This window comes from Sus scrofa, chromosome 15 (assembly GCF_000003025.6).
Source record: "Sus scrofa isolate TJ Tabasco breed Duroc chromosome 15, Sscrofa11.1, whole genome shotgun sequence".
NCBI lineage: Eukaryota > Metazoa > Chordata > Mammalia > Artiodactyla > Suidae > Sus > Sus scrofa.
In genome coordinates, this window is record NC_010457.5 from 77,228,076 (window position 1) to 77,246,163 (window position 18,088).

Below are 18,088 nucleotides of genomic sequence, written 5' to 3' on the forward strand. Positions count from 1 at the left end.
TAGCAAGAGAAAAATAGGCTTCTGTTAGCAACAACTAAACATTTAAATTTCTAAAAGGATAATAACTGAATTAAAATATAACTGAGTTTTAAAAACTTTTAATCACCATTTATTCAATAAGAACTCACTGAGTATCCTCTACATACAAGAGCCCAGGGAAAGAGACAACAGCAATATATATATATATATATATATATCTCCTAACCTCAAGGAGCTTACATTCTGGTATCATAAAAGAAAATTTAATGCTTTCAATTTGTTAAAAAGGCCAAAACATTATTTTAAAACAAAAATATTAAAAACAGATTATGATGGTTTAAAAAGTAAAACTGAAAAGTCCTTAACATGGAACTCTTTTAGTACTAGGGACAACAATGCATGCCCATATGTATAGTATAATATCAATTTACTGATGAGTTTAATGGTTTATCTACTCACTAGTTTTTAATACATTCACTGAAAGCAGTAGGTCCACATTATGAATCAATGCTACCACTACAACTCAAAGTTACTGTTGAGTCTTATGCTTCACTCAGTAAATGGCAATACGATGCGCCCCCAAGGCACAAAATGAGTAAGACATAAAACAGCATATATCTACAGACAGGATTAGAGAGGGGAGGGACACCGGAAGTAAAAACAGGATCCTTGAATAATTAAGAGATACTCTGACTTTTAAAAATATTTAATTCATCTTTAAATTACTCAAAAGCAACATTCTGGATAGACAATGAACTTTCACATAATTAAAGTAAAAACAAGTAAAATGATATCCAAAATCCAATATATAAAACAATGCATACAAAGAATTAGGTCTTAAAACATTAAAAACAAACCAAAAAGTTTAAGAAAATTTTTAGATCCAAGATCACTTCTCCTATGGCTTGGATAAACTAAATTATCCAAGGCTCATGGCTGCCTCCTTTCCATAAGGATTCTCAGAAAGGAATTATGCTATCATTTTAGTGGGCAGGAAATTTAATTGATAAGAATGTTAGAAATTTGAAATCGGTAACTGAATATGAATTGATACACAGTATTCATTTTAGTCCCACAGGCTCAAAAGCATTCTTTTATAGAAACATTACTTAAAGACAACAAACATAACAGTATACATAACCTCTGAGACATAAGACTACAGATGTAAAAACTTACAGATGAGGAAGGAGTGGAATGTGAATGTGAACTCTGAGGAGAACGGATTGCAGGAGGTATGCCTCTTACTGGACTTGAGCCATTCCCACCTTGGTACTGAAGGGAAAAGGAAACGGCACTATCAACACAGGTTTAGACAGATGTTATTTTAGACATGACATTATGAATTAATTTAAATATATCTTATTATTACTATTGTGGCAAACTCAAAGATAAATTCCCCCAAAACAAAGAATATATCTTACTTTCTTTCAAATTTTAGCAGAGTCCCTTTACAAATGTTTGTTAAACTAGTATGATCCCTAATCCCAAAACACTTTAACATGTTTACATGTAGATGCTGGTGAACATAACTACCTTAAAACAGAACTGTTATTCCCACTATCTGTTAAATAGCTGAATGTTCATAGCACTATATAAAATAACTATACAGACCAAGTCCCTTCCCTTTAAAAGCACAAAACTAATTTAAAAAAAAATCAATCCTTTCTTACATGCATGACATGCATTACAGCGAATGACTTAACTGCATATGAAGAGAAGCCACCTAATCTGTTCCATAGCTTTCTCAATTCTCATGTTTCTGAACCAAGAATGGGAGGAGAAAATAATTTGCTGTCAACGGCTTCATCTCAGGTTATCAGGTATGAACAGCAGAAATGAGGACTTCCTAGTGTGTTCATTAAACAACTTCCTGCAACCAAGGACTTCGTCTAAATTATTTTTTCTATGGTGCCTAGCCTAATGCTCAGCATTGAGCAGGCGTTCAAGACACGTGAGATGTATTTGAATTGATCCCGTCTTTGGCAAAGATTTTTTTTTTAGGGCCACACCTGCAGCATATGGAAGTTCCCAGGCTAGGGAGTGAATCAGAGCTATAGCTGCCGGCCTACACTATGGCCACAGCAACATGGGATTCAAGCCATGTCTTTGGCCTACACCACAGTTCAAGACAATGCTGGATCCTTAACCCATTGAGTGAGGCCAGGAATTGAACCCTTGTCCTCATGGATAATAGCCAGGTTCATTACTGCTGAGCCACAATGGGAACTCCGGCCAAGACTTTTAATGACATTAACACTGAGGGACTGACCTCAACTAAAGAGCATTATGTGTATCTTACAGTCAGCAATAATTTTACCTCAGATTCTATAAACCCAAGAAAAAAAAAACAAGGGAGGATAAAAAAAATTTTTTTAAATGTAGCCCTTCCCCCAATTAGCTCATTCTGCTCTTTCTCAAGTAAATGTAAGTATTCTTAAACTGAGCAGACTGCATCTGTTTTAATAATCACATGAATAATCTGTAATAAAAATTGTAGCCTGGAGTTCCCGCTGTGGTGCAAAGGGATTCATGTCTTCTAGTGCTGGGACACAGGTCTAATCCCCAGCCCAGCACAGTGGGTTGAGGATTCTGTGTTGCCACTGTAGTGGCTTAGGCCACAACTGCACCTCGGATCTGAGTCCTGACCTGGGAACTCCATATGCTGTAAGGTGGCCAAAAAAAAAAAAAAAAAAAAAGTAGCCTAAAGTGTTTCTGTATAGAGGCAAGGAAACATTCCAGACTGGGTAAGGATTTAAATTTACCACTATTTATTATTTTTAGGGACTCTTAAATTCACATCTTTATCATTATTTAATCTCCATCCACATAGCTGTTGCTCTGGTACAATAAAGCCTGTGTTGATAGTAGAAAGAATTCTGAACTAGAGAATGCTAAACTCAAAGTTCTACTCTTCGCTCTTCCATTTAGAATTTGCCTTTAAGGGAGGCTACTTTACATCTCTGGTCCACTGTTTCCTCATCTGTAAAACAGGAATACTAATATCTACTTTGCCTATCTTCTGGGCTATTATAAGCAAATACATGAGAAAGTACTTTGAAAAATTATGATGTGCCATATCAAAGTGAAAGTAAGTTTTAATGTTCCTAGGTAGACAGGATATCACATAATACTGAAGTTCTGCTTTAATCAAGTAGAAAATAAAATTCTGCCCTTGTGCTTCAAACAAATTATTTCAGCCCATAGCAAAATTATATTAAAAACTAAAGATACTCCTCAATGAACTTACTTCAAAATAGTCGCTAATTTTGTGGCCACGTCCCCCAATACTTTTTCCTAAAATATAAAGTAAAAAATTTTACATAAAGTTAATCATGACTACCACATGGTGTATCAGAAAGAGAATGTGTCAAACTTAATTTCCCTAATACACACCAAAAAATCATCTATTTAATAAAAAGAATATGGCATTTTAGTGGGTAGTGATGGACACCAAAATAATATGAAGAGACCTCAGAGGGTCAGATGCCAGCCTCAAAAATCCAAAAATCAAATGACATTTCAATAGATATATGTCAATTTTTTAAAAGTCCCAATTATGGCAAAATCAAATAAATCTTATTAAAAGATCTCCTGCTTTTAAAAGTATGTTATTCGTATTGCTTAATGGCTACTAATAAATAAATCAATGAATGAAAAAAGAAAAGCAGCACCTACATAACTGACAAAACAATTCATATCTGTAAATAATGATTAAAAAAAAAAAGCTTGGTCAATACAAACCATAACAAACTGATAGTAACATGCTTTAATATGAGTGCTATTTTGTAAAATGTTTTATTTTCTAAAAAGCATTTCCAAAATAGTAAGATGTTTTTGGAAAAACAAACTAAATTAGGTTTTCAATATTGTTCTTAAATGACCATATTGATAAAGCGATCCAAATTACAATAGTTCTTTAGTTCAAAGTTTTGCTTTAAAATAGACTTTTCATAAGTTTTATAAATACTGAACTAAGAAGTTGCTAAGAAATGCAGTGTTTAAAGATACTTTCTTGGATGGGATGCAACCATGCTTCATTGGAATTACAATGAATACATAATTTTTTCAAGTTACAAAAGAAAAACTAATGATACCAAGGAATCGAAAACTTTCAATAATATAGACATATATACTTATCAATTCAATAGTGACATATTCATTCATTCGTTTATTTTATTCAACAGAAGTTACTTTGTGTCAGTCATTACTGAGATGAACAAAACAATACATTTAAGAGTTCAACAACCTCAAATTCCTTCTTGGAACAAGGTAGGAAGATTTTTTTTAAAACTAAAAAGTAATCAGGACTATAAATACTACCTAGAAATTTTGAACAGTAGTTGTGTACTGACATATGCAAAGGTCAGAGAAGATTGTATGTCTTATACTAAAGAAATTTCCCTTTTATAACAACTTTTCTGCAATTTTAAAGAGGTAGTAGCTTTCCATAAAGACAGGGATGTTTTTTGGTTGCCCCCCTAGAAACTATTTTCCCAATTCTTCTTCTCTAATTGAACCCAAATTTTATTCTGTTAACATTCCCTCCCCTACACAGCACATGTAACTCCAGGGAAGGCTGACTCCTATCTGGCCTCCATTCTTAGTTTCCTTTCCCTCCTCCTTTTGATCAGAAATCCAAATCTGTTTAAGCATCATGCCTTCTCCAAAAAACCTATATTCCTAAGGGTCACTTTACCCCACGTTCAATTTCAGAGATCTCTGTCTGATTTAAAGGCAACAATAATACCTCTCTTAGACATAACTGGTTTTGAAATGGACACAGGCCCCAATTCTGGCCAAGAAGAGGATGGGAAAGGTTTGCTATGGACTTAATGAAACTTACTTCAAAGAAACAGGAAACAAAACAAATACCGACAGCCAGCCTCTCTCTAAAGCCAATATGAGTGTGGAAGCCAAAATGAGCAATGTCATTAAAACTGGCCACCATCGTAAAACTCTAAGAGAAAAACACACAGTTCTGTAGATGGCAGACCACAAAGAAAAAGATGTGGCTTCTTAAAGACATGGGTTGGATCAACCAACCCAGCCAGAAGTTCCAGTCAATTTTGGGATCTGCTTTTAAATAAGTTTTAAAATATGAAGTTGAAACTATCATTAATTAATATAACTATATAAATCTCCCAGTCCACTAACCACAACTTAGGGAAACATGCTAAGATCAAAAAAGACCTCAGGGCAGACTGAGATGCAAATTACCACACACACTTAGAGAAAGTGCTAGAGTGACTCAATTCCCTCCTTCCACACAGACAACTGCTCCAAGTATATTTCCTTCTTTTTTTTTTCTTTTTTTTTTTTCTCTTTGGGCCGCTTCTGCGGCATATGGAGGTTCCCAGGCTAGGAGGGGTCGAATCGGAGCTGTTGCCGCCGGCCTACGCCAGAGCCACAGCAATGCGGGATCCAAGCCGAGTCTGCAACCTACACCACAGCTCACGGCAACGCCGGATCGTTAACCCACTGAGCAAGGGCAGGGACCGAACCCGCGACCTCATGGTTCCTAGTCGGATTCGTTAACCACTGCGCCACGATGGGAACTCCCAAGTATATTTCTTGATGCCAGGGCCACATGTAAATACTACTAAGCCAAAGGTTCACTGACTCTAAACTTTGTGGCTAAAGAATGGCTCCCAAACATATAATATATTTATAAAATGACTATTACATACAATCTAAATGCCCAATTTATTGTATTTAATTTTGAACATCCAAATTAAACTATAATACTATGTTATCCATTATAACAAGTTTAGTTTAATGAAAGTAATTTTCTTATTAGCTCATAACGTAAAATTTAAGTATGCAAGAAAGGATGAAGAACAAGTATGGAACAAAAAAGAAAATGCTTTAATGAAGTATCCTCAACATTTTTACATAGTTTTTTATTTTTTCCCTTTTTTAAGGGCTGCACTCTCAGCATATGGAAGTTCCCAGGCTAGGGGTTGAACTGGAGGTGCATCTGCTGGTCTATGTCACAGCCACAGTAACTCAGGATCCAAGACGTATCTGCATCCCACACTGCAGCTTGCAGCAACACCAGATCCTTAACCCACGAAGAGAGGCCAGGGATTGAACCCGGATCCTTAGGTATACTAGTTGGGTTCTTATGAAACTGCTGAGCCACAATGGGAACTTCTAGTCTTTTTTTGTTTTTAAATAAAAGGGATGAATAAGTTTGGGTACTTGTTTCAAAGGGAGATCTAAAGTTCTCACTGAAAAAAAAAAAAAGTCATTTCAATACCATAATTAATAAAAGGAGAAAAATGAAAGGTGATAAAGGTAATGCTTGCCAGGTTTGGACACAACACTTGTACCTCTATTCTCAAATTTTTTAAAAAAGAGAAATGTCAAAAAGGTGAAAAACAGTAACCATAAACTAACTACCTGTGGTATAAAGATTCCAACTTCATATTATTATTTCTTATGCAAAGTACATTCCTAAACTATTATAATGCAGAGACTTCATGGTATCTATGGAAATAACAAAAACACAAGATATATTTTACAATTATTTATTGATTAAAAACCAGAATATTTAATTGTAAATGCCTCATTGGCTTCTGTTTCACTTACCCTGACTACTTTCATTCTGGTTTTCTGCTTTTCTCTTTCTTCCTCTAGATGATTCTGATTGCTTCTTCTCTGGTGTCTATAGAAATCAAGTTAATAGAACTTTATAGTTTCAATAGACAAAATTACTACAAATCAGTATAAAAGTCATTTTTATTTTCAACGTTGAAAATAGTATTCATGCAATGAAAATGTGTAATAACTTACTTACATACAATTTATTTAAAAGATAAAATTTCCTATTGTGTAAATTTTAAAAATTTAAGTGTAGAAGACCTTATTGTACACACTACTTAAAATTTACATTTAGAGAACTGGACTTGAGGTGGATGAAAAATCTGAGAGTAAACATCTTTGAAAAGATGCCCTTCAAATTCTTAACTTGAAAATCAGGGCAACCCCCCCCCCAACCACAAAATAACAACATATTTTTTCCTATTCATTTTCTGCTTTCACATTTAGCCTAAAAGTAAAAAAAACTTGGATGAGGAAAAAAAAAAGAGTAGAGCACAAATTTTAATATATACAATCCCCACTTAAAAGAATCACTCACTTAATGCCTAAAAATTATTATCCAACAACAATCACAGGAATACACAGATTATGCTCTAAATCAGGGGTCCATAAACCATAGCCAGCTGACCAAATCTGTTTGTGTAGGGCCCATAATTTAAGCATAACTTTTATATTTTTAAATGACTGAAAAACATAAAAACCAAAACAAGAAAACCTTTTTTTTCCTTTCTTTTTAGGGCCACACCTGAGGCATATGGAAGTTTCCAGGCTAGGAGTCGAATCGGAGCTGCAGCTGCTGGCCTACACCACAGCCACAGCAAATACCAGATCCGAGCCATGTCTGCAACCTACACTGCAGCTCACGGCAATGCCACATCATTTAACCAACTGAGCGGGGCCAGGGATCAAACCTGCATCCTCATGGATACTAGTCAGTTTCATTACCATTGAGCCACAACAGGAACTCCAAGAATATTTTGTGATATGAAAATTTTAAGAAATTCAAACTTCAGTGTTCATAAATAAGGTTTCACTGGAACACAGCCATACTCATTCATTTATGTACTGTCCATAGCTGCTTTCCCACTACACCAGCAGAGTTAGCAGTTCTAACAGAATCCATATGTATGGCCCATAAAGCCTAAAAATACCTGGCCCCTTAAAAACAAAGTTTGGAGGCCTCTACCCTACATGATGGCTTATTCTTAAATTATAGGTTTGGGATTTCCTTTGTGGTGCACCGGATTAAGGATCCCATGTTGTCACAGCAGCAGCAGTTGCTGCTGTGGTGTGGGTTTGATCCTTGACCTGGGAACTTCCACATTCCATGGGCATGGCCAAAAAAAAAAAAAAAGGTATTTTTTTTAACTAATAGGAAATATTTTCATCAAGCTAAAACAAATAATTTTTGTGGAGTCTCAGAGAATGTTGTACTTAATGAAAAATTAAAACAAAGAAAAAAATGTGCAAAGGGCAATAGCATAGGGCCATCAAAATCTAGAGGCTTGGCAAGTAGGTCTGGTGCCAGAACAATGAGTATCTGAATGAATGAAACATCAAGACAACTTATATCTCTAACGGCAATTTAGTCCTACAATAAGGAAGAGACCTAATCCATGTTTTGATGTCTCTGAGATTAAGCAGTATGACAATGCACAACATAACTCATATCGAACATCTATGGTTCTGTAAACATTACCTTGGGAATTTTAAGTTCTCTCACTACCACTCTGCCACCAAGATAACAGATTCAGAGACCTTTAAGTGAATGTTATTAATCTCTGTATTCTTTTAAGACAGAAGTTATACCTTCTTCCCGCCTCATCCTCCCACCTTGATGCCTCACATATACTTATTATTTGATAAATACATGAATAGTAAATAACTTAATCAAGGTAACCAGGATTCAAATCAACTCAATTCTGTTATTTCCAGGACATAAGTGCTCTTTTTTTCTTTGTGTGTCATGACTATATGTCCTACATCAAGAAGTAACTGAATGAATCAACTATACAAAAATATTTCAAATTTTCCTTACACTCATATATAAAATTCATTATATCCAATAAACTGCTTATCTTTTTATATCATAAACCAGAGATCTTAAGGAAATCCACCTTAGCTAGTAATCTACTTGGAAGGTAGACTGACAAACCAGCAATTTAGGGTAAAACGTTCATTAGTTTAGTTTCATTGTCAAACTGACCAAACTCAGGCTTAAACCATAACCAATCTTCTATTTTCCTTGGAACAAAAATATCACCAAATTAAAAATTCTAAGTTAAGAGTTTTATAAAGAATCCTATAATCTATACTCTACCTCAAAACAAAGGATGATCCCAAATAATTTATTCACATCCTTCCAAATAGATGTAAAAAATATAATTTAAGGTCAAGGAAATATGGTTTTTCAGGACAGTTTAATGTTATACTATTTGGGGGGGGGGCATGCCTGCAGCATGTGGAGGTTCCTGGGCAAGGGACTGAACCCATGCCACAGCAATGACCTGAGCTGCTTTGAGGACAACACTGGATAACCCACTGTGCCACATTGGAACTCCTGTTACACTCCACTAATCTTTAAGCACGGCATGATCCCATTTGATTTCCATTTTAAATCTTGACTAGCTCTTTTAAATTAAACAAACAAAAAAACCACACAGAATAATAAAATTCTGAAAGTTACATTGGAAACATTTTCTATGTAGAAAACTAAAGAATACATAATGTTGTAAATGGTTCCATATCATTTTCTAAAGTATATTCCAGGGAATACCGGATCAGAGATAGAGTGAGAACAAAGTTAGATTTATTTACCAAAAAGCTTCTAAGAACCATTAAAATGCTAGCATTCATTGGCTAACTCCAAAAGGGGGATGGGATGGAAAGATTCAGTATATGTAGGAATTCTCAAACTTATTTGGGATGACATTCATTAAATACTTCATTGGACATAAACTTAAGATATTTAAGCCCCCCGCCCTTTAAAGACATATAGGTTACTTAGTAAAAACTTTTTCTCCAAGGCAGAATTTCCCTAAATTAAAAATTTTCTGGAATGGGGAAGTGGGATAGTCTTTTGGGGGGGGAGGGAATGTCATTTTGCTTAAAACAAACAAACCCCTAAATGCATGACTACAGTGAAGAAAAAAAAGGCAACAGGCTTCCCTCCTTTAAACCAGAGAAGAATCTGAGGAGAGGATGAAAAGAAAAAGGAGGATAAAGGGAAAAAAAATGATGACAGGACTAAAATTAATTTTAATGTGGGTTAAGAAGATGGAAACAGCTAATGAAAACTGAAAAGTCAAACAAAGCAAAAAATGAGAAAGGGAAACTTACATACACCTAAATCAGTCTATAAAGTAAACACAGGCATTACAATCACACCATTCTGTCTTTCCATAAACTTCACTCCTTTTTCACCTGGGTCCTGGCGCTGATCTTCGACTTCATGCTCATCTCAAAGATTATTTTAAAGGGTTGTTCTGTTAGCTCTAATGGACTACAATTTCCTAAAAAAAAAAGTATTATGGGTCTGAAAAAAACAGACTAAGACTCCAACTCTGAGTCCACTATTTACTATAACTTTGGGCATGTTACTTAACCCAAGACTGAATTTTCTCATCAATTTTAAATGTGACGATACAGGCATAAAAGGATTTTGGGGATTAAATGAGAAATATACCAGAAACATACCTCATATTGCTTTAGGAACAGTGTATATTCTGTATATTCTATATCAGTAAGTACCCAATTAATTCTCTTGCCTGAATAGCTATCCTTCTATTACTCCAAATGTCAGTGAACTTTTGTTTTCAAAATTTTAATCATACGCCACTTGTTAAATGCCTAGCAGCTTCTGCCCTAATAGCTTACAAATAATTTGTAGGGCTTGCAAAATAAGCAATGTTTCCTATTTAAGGTCTCATTCAATTCTGATCTGACTACAAGCCACAGAACTTACAGTATAGGCCCAACGTATGACATCATCAACCCTCAGGCAAATGTGCTTTAAAGTTTTTCTTTTAACTTTTTAATTTAAATAATCTGAGCAACACCTATGTTAAAAAAAAACAAAAACTCTGAATGAAGCCTATTCCTGCCAATTCTCCAAAGTCTTTTTTGATGTATTTGGAGATTTAAAAACATGAGGATTTAGGATAGGCAGAAACCAAATGTTTAACCTTTAAAATGGCCTGTCTCTGAAAAAAAGTTCAGAATACTACCTGTGACTTTAAAATTGTACCCCAGGAGTTCCCGTCGTGGTGCAGTAGTTAACGAATCCGACTAGGAACCATGAGGTTGCGGGTTTGATCCTGGCCTTGCTCAGCGGGTTAAGGATCCGGCGTTGCCGTGAGCTGTGGCGTAGGTTGCAGACTCGGCTTGGATCCCGCGTTGCTGTGGCTCTGTCGTAGGCTGGCAGCTACAGCTCCAATTCGACCCCTAGCCTGGGAACCTCCATATGCCCCGAAAAGGCAAAAAGACAAAAAAAAAAAAAAAAAAAAAAAAAGTACTCCAGAGAACCTTAAGGGAGAGGAGGTCGCGTCTCAAAAGTTACAAAAGGGAAGGAAGGAGTCGCTGGCTGAGCTAATTAAGGTTCTAGCCACCAAAGACAGACCCTAACGCCACTTCCACATCATTCCTGCAAGCACAGCATGTCTTAATTATTTAAAAAAAGTATAGTTGATTTACAACGTTGTGATAGCATGTCCTATAGTACTGAGATTTCTATATTAGATTTACTTCAAGAGAAAGAGTTTTGATGGCTTTCAAAAGGTTTGAAAAACCCCTGATCCTAACCAATAATTTGCTAGAAAATCAAAGAGACATCAACCAGGCTACCTTTGTATTTTTGTAAGGTGTAAAAGTTATACATATTGAGCATTTTAGAGAATATTTTCAAGCTTATTACTGCTCTTGCTAATGCTGTCGTTATTTTCTCTATTTTTTCTCAATTATTGCACTATAACTGACCACAGTAATGATGTTTTAGAAAGCAAAATAATATAATTTGGCTTTAAAGTAGAGCTGGAAAGACTACAGTTATTATAAAAAGTCAAAGAATTCCAACATACAGTGGAAAGGTGGCTAGGAGAAAATGAGGAAAGGAAGAGATCAGTATTCTTCAAATCAATTTAGCTTTGTAAATACTACTTTTTAATCATATCAAAACCTGAATGATTACTCTGGCATTTAAATGTTCCAAGATTAGTGTGAATTTACATAGCATTTCTAGTAGTTAAAAGTAAGTTCAAAAAAAACAAAGACAAATCTAAAGGACTCAAGAGGTGATGGTGATATACCTAAACTAATGCTCTGATTTCATTTGGAATTTAAGTCAATGATTATTAAACAAGGCTTTCATATCTAGTCACATAGCCTCTTGGTTTATCTTACAACAAAAATAAATCTGTCCTCAAGGCAAATAAAACCAAATATAGGAAAATAAGAGTCTTACTGCTGTCACAGAATGAGAGAGAGATGAGCAACAAGGATCGTTCCATGAAAACAGATAACTACCTCTACAAGCCTCCAACTAGAGAGATATTTTAAATTACTGGCAAAGATGTATTTTAGAAAACTGTAACAGTATGTGAAAAGGTATAATTATAACATCAACAAAGAGAACTGGATATTAAAATTTATTCTTCACGTCTACCTCAGGTAGAGTCCACTAACCTTGACTGAACAGGAAACAAAAAGTCAGAAAGCATCACTTGTAATAAAATTACTACAGTAACAGATACATTTAATTTCTGTTAAATGAGAAGTACTTTTAAATAGAAAGAAAAGTTAATCTAATATTAAATAATATCTTTAACAAAATACTCAATCCTCAAATTTGTCAGAATATTTTTTTTCTGATTGATTCATTTAGCTAAAGATTAGTTTCAAATATACAACTCATTGGCTATTTCAATGATTCATACATAGTTATTCAGGGATCATGTTGAAGGTCACTATACTTTGAACAAATGGCAGATAAACCTTTTTGCCCACAGCTAGTAACAACATTGTTTTAACCATATTTCCAGGCAAAATTTGTTGAACTAGATGTAAGACAGGAAAATTCGGGAGAAATCTTTGTTACTTTAATGGCACTTACCAAAAGAGCACTGAACTAAAAAGGAAAATCTGGGGCCTTATAAAAATAATCATTGTAAAATAGATGTTCAAGAACATCAAATGTTTTAAGAAACGATTTCTTCCAACCTTTTGCCATAAAAATTAGGTCAGAATAGTGCACTGTAAGAAAACTAAAATTCTGTAGTGAAAATTTCCTTGAGCTTTGTATCCAATTTACGATTAGATAAAACCTATCATAAAATATCCTAATTCCAGGATGATTTTGAGCTGATATGACCTGAAATTTACCGTCTTTGTGCTTGAGAGTCAAATCATTTTATTTTTTGTATATTTAGGGCCACGTCTGTGGCACATGGAAGTTCCCAGGCTAGGGGTCGAATCAGAGCTGCAGCCACCAGCTCACACCACAGCCACAGGAACAAACCGCATGTGAGACCCACATCACAGCTCTCAGCAACACCAGATCCCCAACCAATGAGTAAGGCCAGGGAGTGAACCCACGTCCTCATGAATGCCAGACAGGTTTGTTACCACTAAGCCACAATGGAACTCCCAAGAGTGAATTTTTTTTTTTTTTTTTTGGTCTTTTTAGGGCCACACCCTCCGCATATGGAGGTTCCCAGCCTAGGAGTTGAATTGGAGTTGTAGCTGCCAGTCTACACCACATCCAGAGCAACAAGGAATCCAAGCTGAGTCTGCAACCTACACCACAGCTAAAGGCAATGCCAGATCCTTAGCCCACTGAGCAAGGCCAGAGATCGAACCTGCATCCTCATGGATGCTAGTCAGATTCATTAACCACCAAGCCACCACGGGAACTCCCAAGAGTCAAATTTTAATACCAAAAACAATTATATAAATATTTGCTTGAAGCTTTGACACCTAAAAGAAGATCTGTTATACTGCTGATTTCAAACTTAGTATAAAAAGTTTATGTTTGCAACATTTTGGGATGCTACTACCCAATAAGAGCATTTCCTGCTGTTTAAAGTAAATCCAATCAACATATCAGCAATTTTGAGTGTAGCTTATTTTCTGCTACATTGCTTTTATCACTTAATAACATATAACAGCAAAGATAGTAGAGAGACAAAGATGAAATTAGATAATTCTCAACTAAAATGTATGCTGCCTTATAGGTAACTTAAAGTGTGGCAGCTCACAACATTTTCAAAAGCCTAAGGGATTTTCAGTCCCTTCACAAATATACAGGAGCCACAGCCACATCAGTACCTAAAGGAAATATAATACTAAGTCAATCTTATTCTCGATTAAAAAAACCTACCTTACTTGCCATCCTCATTAACTGTAATTCTTAAGCTCCTATTACCTGGTCCCATTTATTTATTTATTTTATTTTTTAATTTTTTTATTTTTGTCTTTTTCATCTTTTCCTAGGGCAGCACCCATGGCATATAGAGGTTTCCAGGCTAGGGGTTTAATCGGAGCTGTAGCTGCTGGCTTACGCCAGATCCACAGCAACACAGGACCCAAAGCTGCGTCTGCAACCTACGCCACAGCTCATGGCAACACTGGATCCTTAACCCACTAAGCAAGGCCAGGGATCGAACCCTCAACCTCATGGTTCCTGGTTGGATTCATTAACCACTGTGCCACGACAGGAACTCCCATGTGGTCCCATTTAAATTTACATTCACATATGCTTAAAAGGAGCAAACTAACTCTTCAATATTGACAAAGTGCAGTTTTGTCGGCCATTTTCCTATCATTTGCATAGTACAACTTTCTCGGCATTGTTCCCTTCTCTGACTTTCTCTTTCACTTAAGGCTTTATTTGTTAAAAAGTATAAACCATAAAATTAGAGTAAAGTCAGGCTTTCTCCTCTGTTCATATGATCTTGTAAGTAGTTTTCAAACATATAATCAGAATAAAATAGACACAGAGAATAGCTGCTGTGGGGGGAACGAGGCGGCACATTTCAAGATAACTTAGTCTGGAAATGTTGGCATTTTCAGAGTACTATAATAGTAAAATTTAGAAGGTGATTTCACAACTTTCCTCCTATTGTGACACCCATGATGAGGTAACATATGCCTGTATCATATCCCTATAGACACCGGCTGAACATGAATCCCTAGGTCCTTATACAATCACATCTTTGGGACAGACACTTTTAAGTGCAAATGGTGTGTCACAGAATATGCACATTTAAAAATTTAAAGATATTGCCAAATTGTACTATCAAAGGCACTATTACTCTTTACACACATTAACACTGTATGAGAATGCCCATCAATCCTTTAAGATGTGTCCACCTGATGTGTTTTAAAAAGTGGTATTTAATTATTACTGTTTTCTATAGTAATACCGCACTTATATAACTAGAAAAAAGGGATTTTTTAAAAAATTGTTCTACCTTGTATCTATTAGCACCGATTCTCAATGTTGACCATATATCATGATCACAAAGCTTTTATTATAGCTCATATTGGAGTCCCCATTCCAAATTTAAACATCTCTGCAGGGAGACCAAAGGAATCCATATTTTTAAAATGCTCCAAAAGTGATGCTGATATATCATCTAGATTAGCAAGACTCAATCTAATATACAATAATATAGCAAGTATTTCCTGCACATTCCACTTTGGACAATATCCAAAATTACTAAGTTATTCTTCTATTAAAGAATTACAGACCAAAATTGTGATGTGGAGCAGAAAACTCATTAGGATATGAGAAGTCCAATGCATTGTCATCATTACTCAAGTTATCTTAGAAAATGAGAATGAATCTTAGAGAAAATTAGTAAAATAATCACTATGTTCTACTGACAAAAATGATCTAATATTTTAAAAACTCTATGGTACAAGCATACCTCATTTTATTGAGCTTTTGCTTTATTGTGCTTTTCAGATATTGCATTTTTTACAAATTGAAGGCTTGTGGCCACCCTGATCTAGTAAGTTTTTTTGGTGCCATTTTCCCAACAGCATGTGCTTATATCCTATCATTTTGATAATTCTTACAATATTTCAAACTTTTTAAATCACTGTATTTGTTATGGTGATCTGCAATCAATGATCTTTGATATTACTACTGTCAATTGTGTTGGGTCATCACAAGCTGCAACTGTATGACAGCAAACTTAATCGATAAATGTTGTGTGTGTTCAGGCTGCTCCACTAACCAGCCATTCTCTCTCTTCAGGCCTCCCTATTCGCTAAGACACAACATTAATTGAAATTAGGCCAATTGATAACCCTACCATTGCCTCTAAGTGTTCAAGTGAAAGCAAAAGTTGCACACGTCTTACTTTAAATCAAAAGCTAGAAATGTTTAAGCTTAGTAAGGAAGGCACTACAAAAGCCAAGACAGGCCAAAAGCTAGGCCCCTTGTGCCAAAGAATTAGCCAGGTTGTGAATGCAAAGGAAAAGTTCTTCAAGGAAATTAAAAATACTACTCCAGTGAATAAATGATAAGAAAGTAAAACAGCCTTAGTGTGGATATGGAGAAAGTCTTAGTGGTCTGGATAGAAGATCAAAGCATCCACAACACCCCCTTAAAACAAAGCCTTATCCAGAGCAAGGCTCTAACACTCTTCATTCCTATGAAGGCTAAGAAAGGTGAGAAAGGATAGATGAAAAGTGTGAAGAAGCAGAGGTTGGATCATGAAGTTTAAGAAACCATCTCCATAATACGAAAGTGCAAGGTGAAGCAGCAAGTGCTGATGTAGAAGCTGCAGTAAGTTATCCAGAAGATCTAGCTAAGCTAATTAATGAAAATCATCACATCAGATTTTCAATGTAGACAAAACAACCTTCTATTGGAAGATGCCATCAAGGACTTTAAGTTAACTATATATCACTAAATTCATTTTTCAAGTTTTCTTCTTTCTCACAAGGTGCTCAGGCTAAGACATTAAAGAAAACATTAAAAATTTCTTTAAGACATTAAAGGTTGTAACACACACACACACATATATACATATACACACATATACAAGTCAAACTAGAATAAATTTTCTTTTTTATCTTTTTAGGGCAGAACCTGTGGCATATGGAAGTTCCCAGGCTAGGGGTCAAATCGGAGCTACAGCTGCCAGCCTACGCCATAGCCACACGGGATTGAAGCTGCATCTGAGACCTACACCACACTCATAGCAACGCAAGATCCCTGACCCACTGAGCAAGGCCAGGGATTGAATCCACATCCTCATGGATACTAGTTGGAATCATCTCCACTGTGCCACAATGGGAATTCCTGTTCAATTTTGATTCAGTTTATATAAAAGTATCATAAAAGATGAATATTAAAAATTAAATTTAGGCAAAAAAAAATTGACATGTATGTCTCCTTTACAAACATTACTATGTAGAATACTATATATAAAGACACATGTGTAAATAGACTTAAATATACTTCAATGAGATTTATACTCAGTTTTGTATTTGTTCATAAATATCCGAACCTCAGTAAGAAATAAAGTAAAGCAGAAAAACATATTTTAGGACATCCAAAACGAAAAATAGGAGGAGGAATGGTTATGCTATTAATATTCATTATAAATTCCAAATGGGCTACAAGATACATAATTTACCTCAGCATCTTGGGGTAAGGTAAGTGGGGACAGCAACTGTATAGAATCCAGAGAAAATGGAGGTCTTTGTGTGTGTTTAGAAAAGGAAGGGTCCTGGCAAGGAGAACCGCCAAAGGGTGGATAAAGGCAGGTTCTAAAACTTAGAAAACATTGATAAAAAGAAACATAACCTCCTTCAATAATCCTCATAAAATAATATGGACTTTCAGCCAGTAGATAAGGCATATGGACCATGATTCTAACTCCTTGAGGCATTTTAAAACATTTGAATAAGAAGAGAGTCCTCTCCCCTGTAAACTCCTCCCCTGTCTCTCCCATAACATTTTTATCATTCTTCTCACACCTATAATCCACTCATGATTCTTTCCTTCAGCTGAAAACCTCTATTTCCACTGTGAAGTAAGAGGTTATTGAGTTTGAAGTTCATCCACTAGGAAAGGATAGTGCTAGCTGGTCCTGTCCTCAACTAACTCTGTCCATCCAGGGTCTAGATCTCACCACTCATACCACCTCCAGTTAAAGATGCTTAGAGTTTATTCTATCTTCTCCTCTCTTCAGCACTTTCCTTCTCCCATCACAGCTCTGCTATGACACTTTCCCTAGCACAAAATATGTCAAGCGTATCAGACTCTGGATAGTGCCTCTATTCCTTCACAGCCAAAATTGTACCAAGAGTAGTCAATATTTGCTCATCTTCCAATTGCTCCTTAATCAACTACTATCTGGCATGTTGCTTCTGTTAGTCTACTAACTCACCCTTAAGTAATAAATTCTTAAGTCACTTTTTAGTCATTATTTTAATGGACTTCTATAATATTTAATTCTACTCATTAGTCTCCTCCTCTTTCTCCTCTTTAATC

General features: G+C 35.5%; 1 protein-coding gene across 3 annotated transcripts in view; it reads right to left on the reverse strand.

The window, feature by feature from the left end:
- TLK1 (tousled like kinase 1) overlaps positions 1-18,088 on the reverse strand; it is a 159,888-nt gene that overhangs the window by 58,415 nt on the left and 83,385 nt on the right. For all 3 annotated transcript variants that reach the window (XM_001927890.6, XM_021075292.1, XM_021075293.1), the window contains exons 4-6: positions 6,571-6,646; positions 3,227-3,273; positions 1,156-1,251 (exon numbers count right to left, since the gene is read on the reverse strand). In XM_001927890.6, coding sequence (XP_001927925.1) covers positions 1,156-1,251; positions 3,227-3,273; positions 6,571-6,646 — 219 coding nt within the window. The remainder of the gene's footprint in view (positions 1-1,155; positions 1,252-3,226; positions 3,274-6,570; positions 6,647-18,088) is intronic.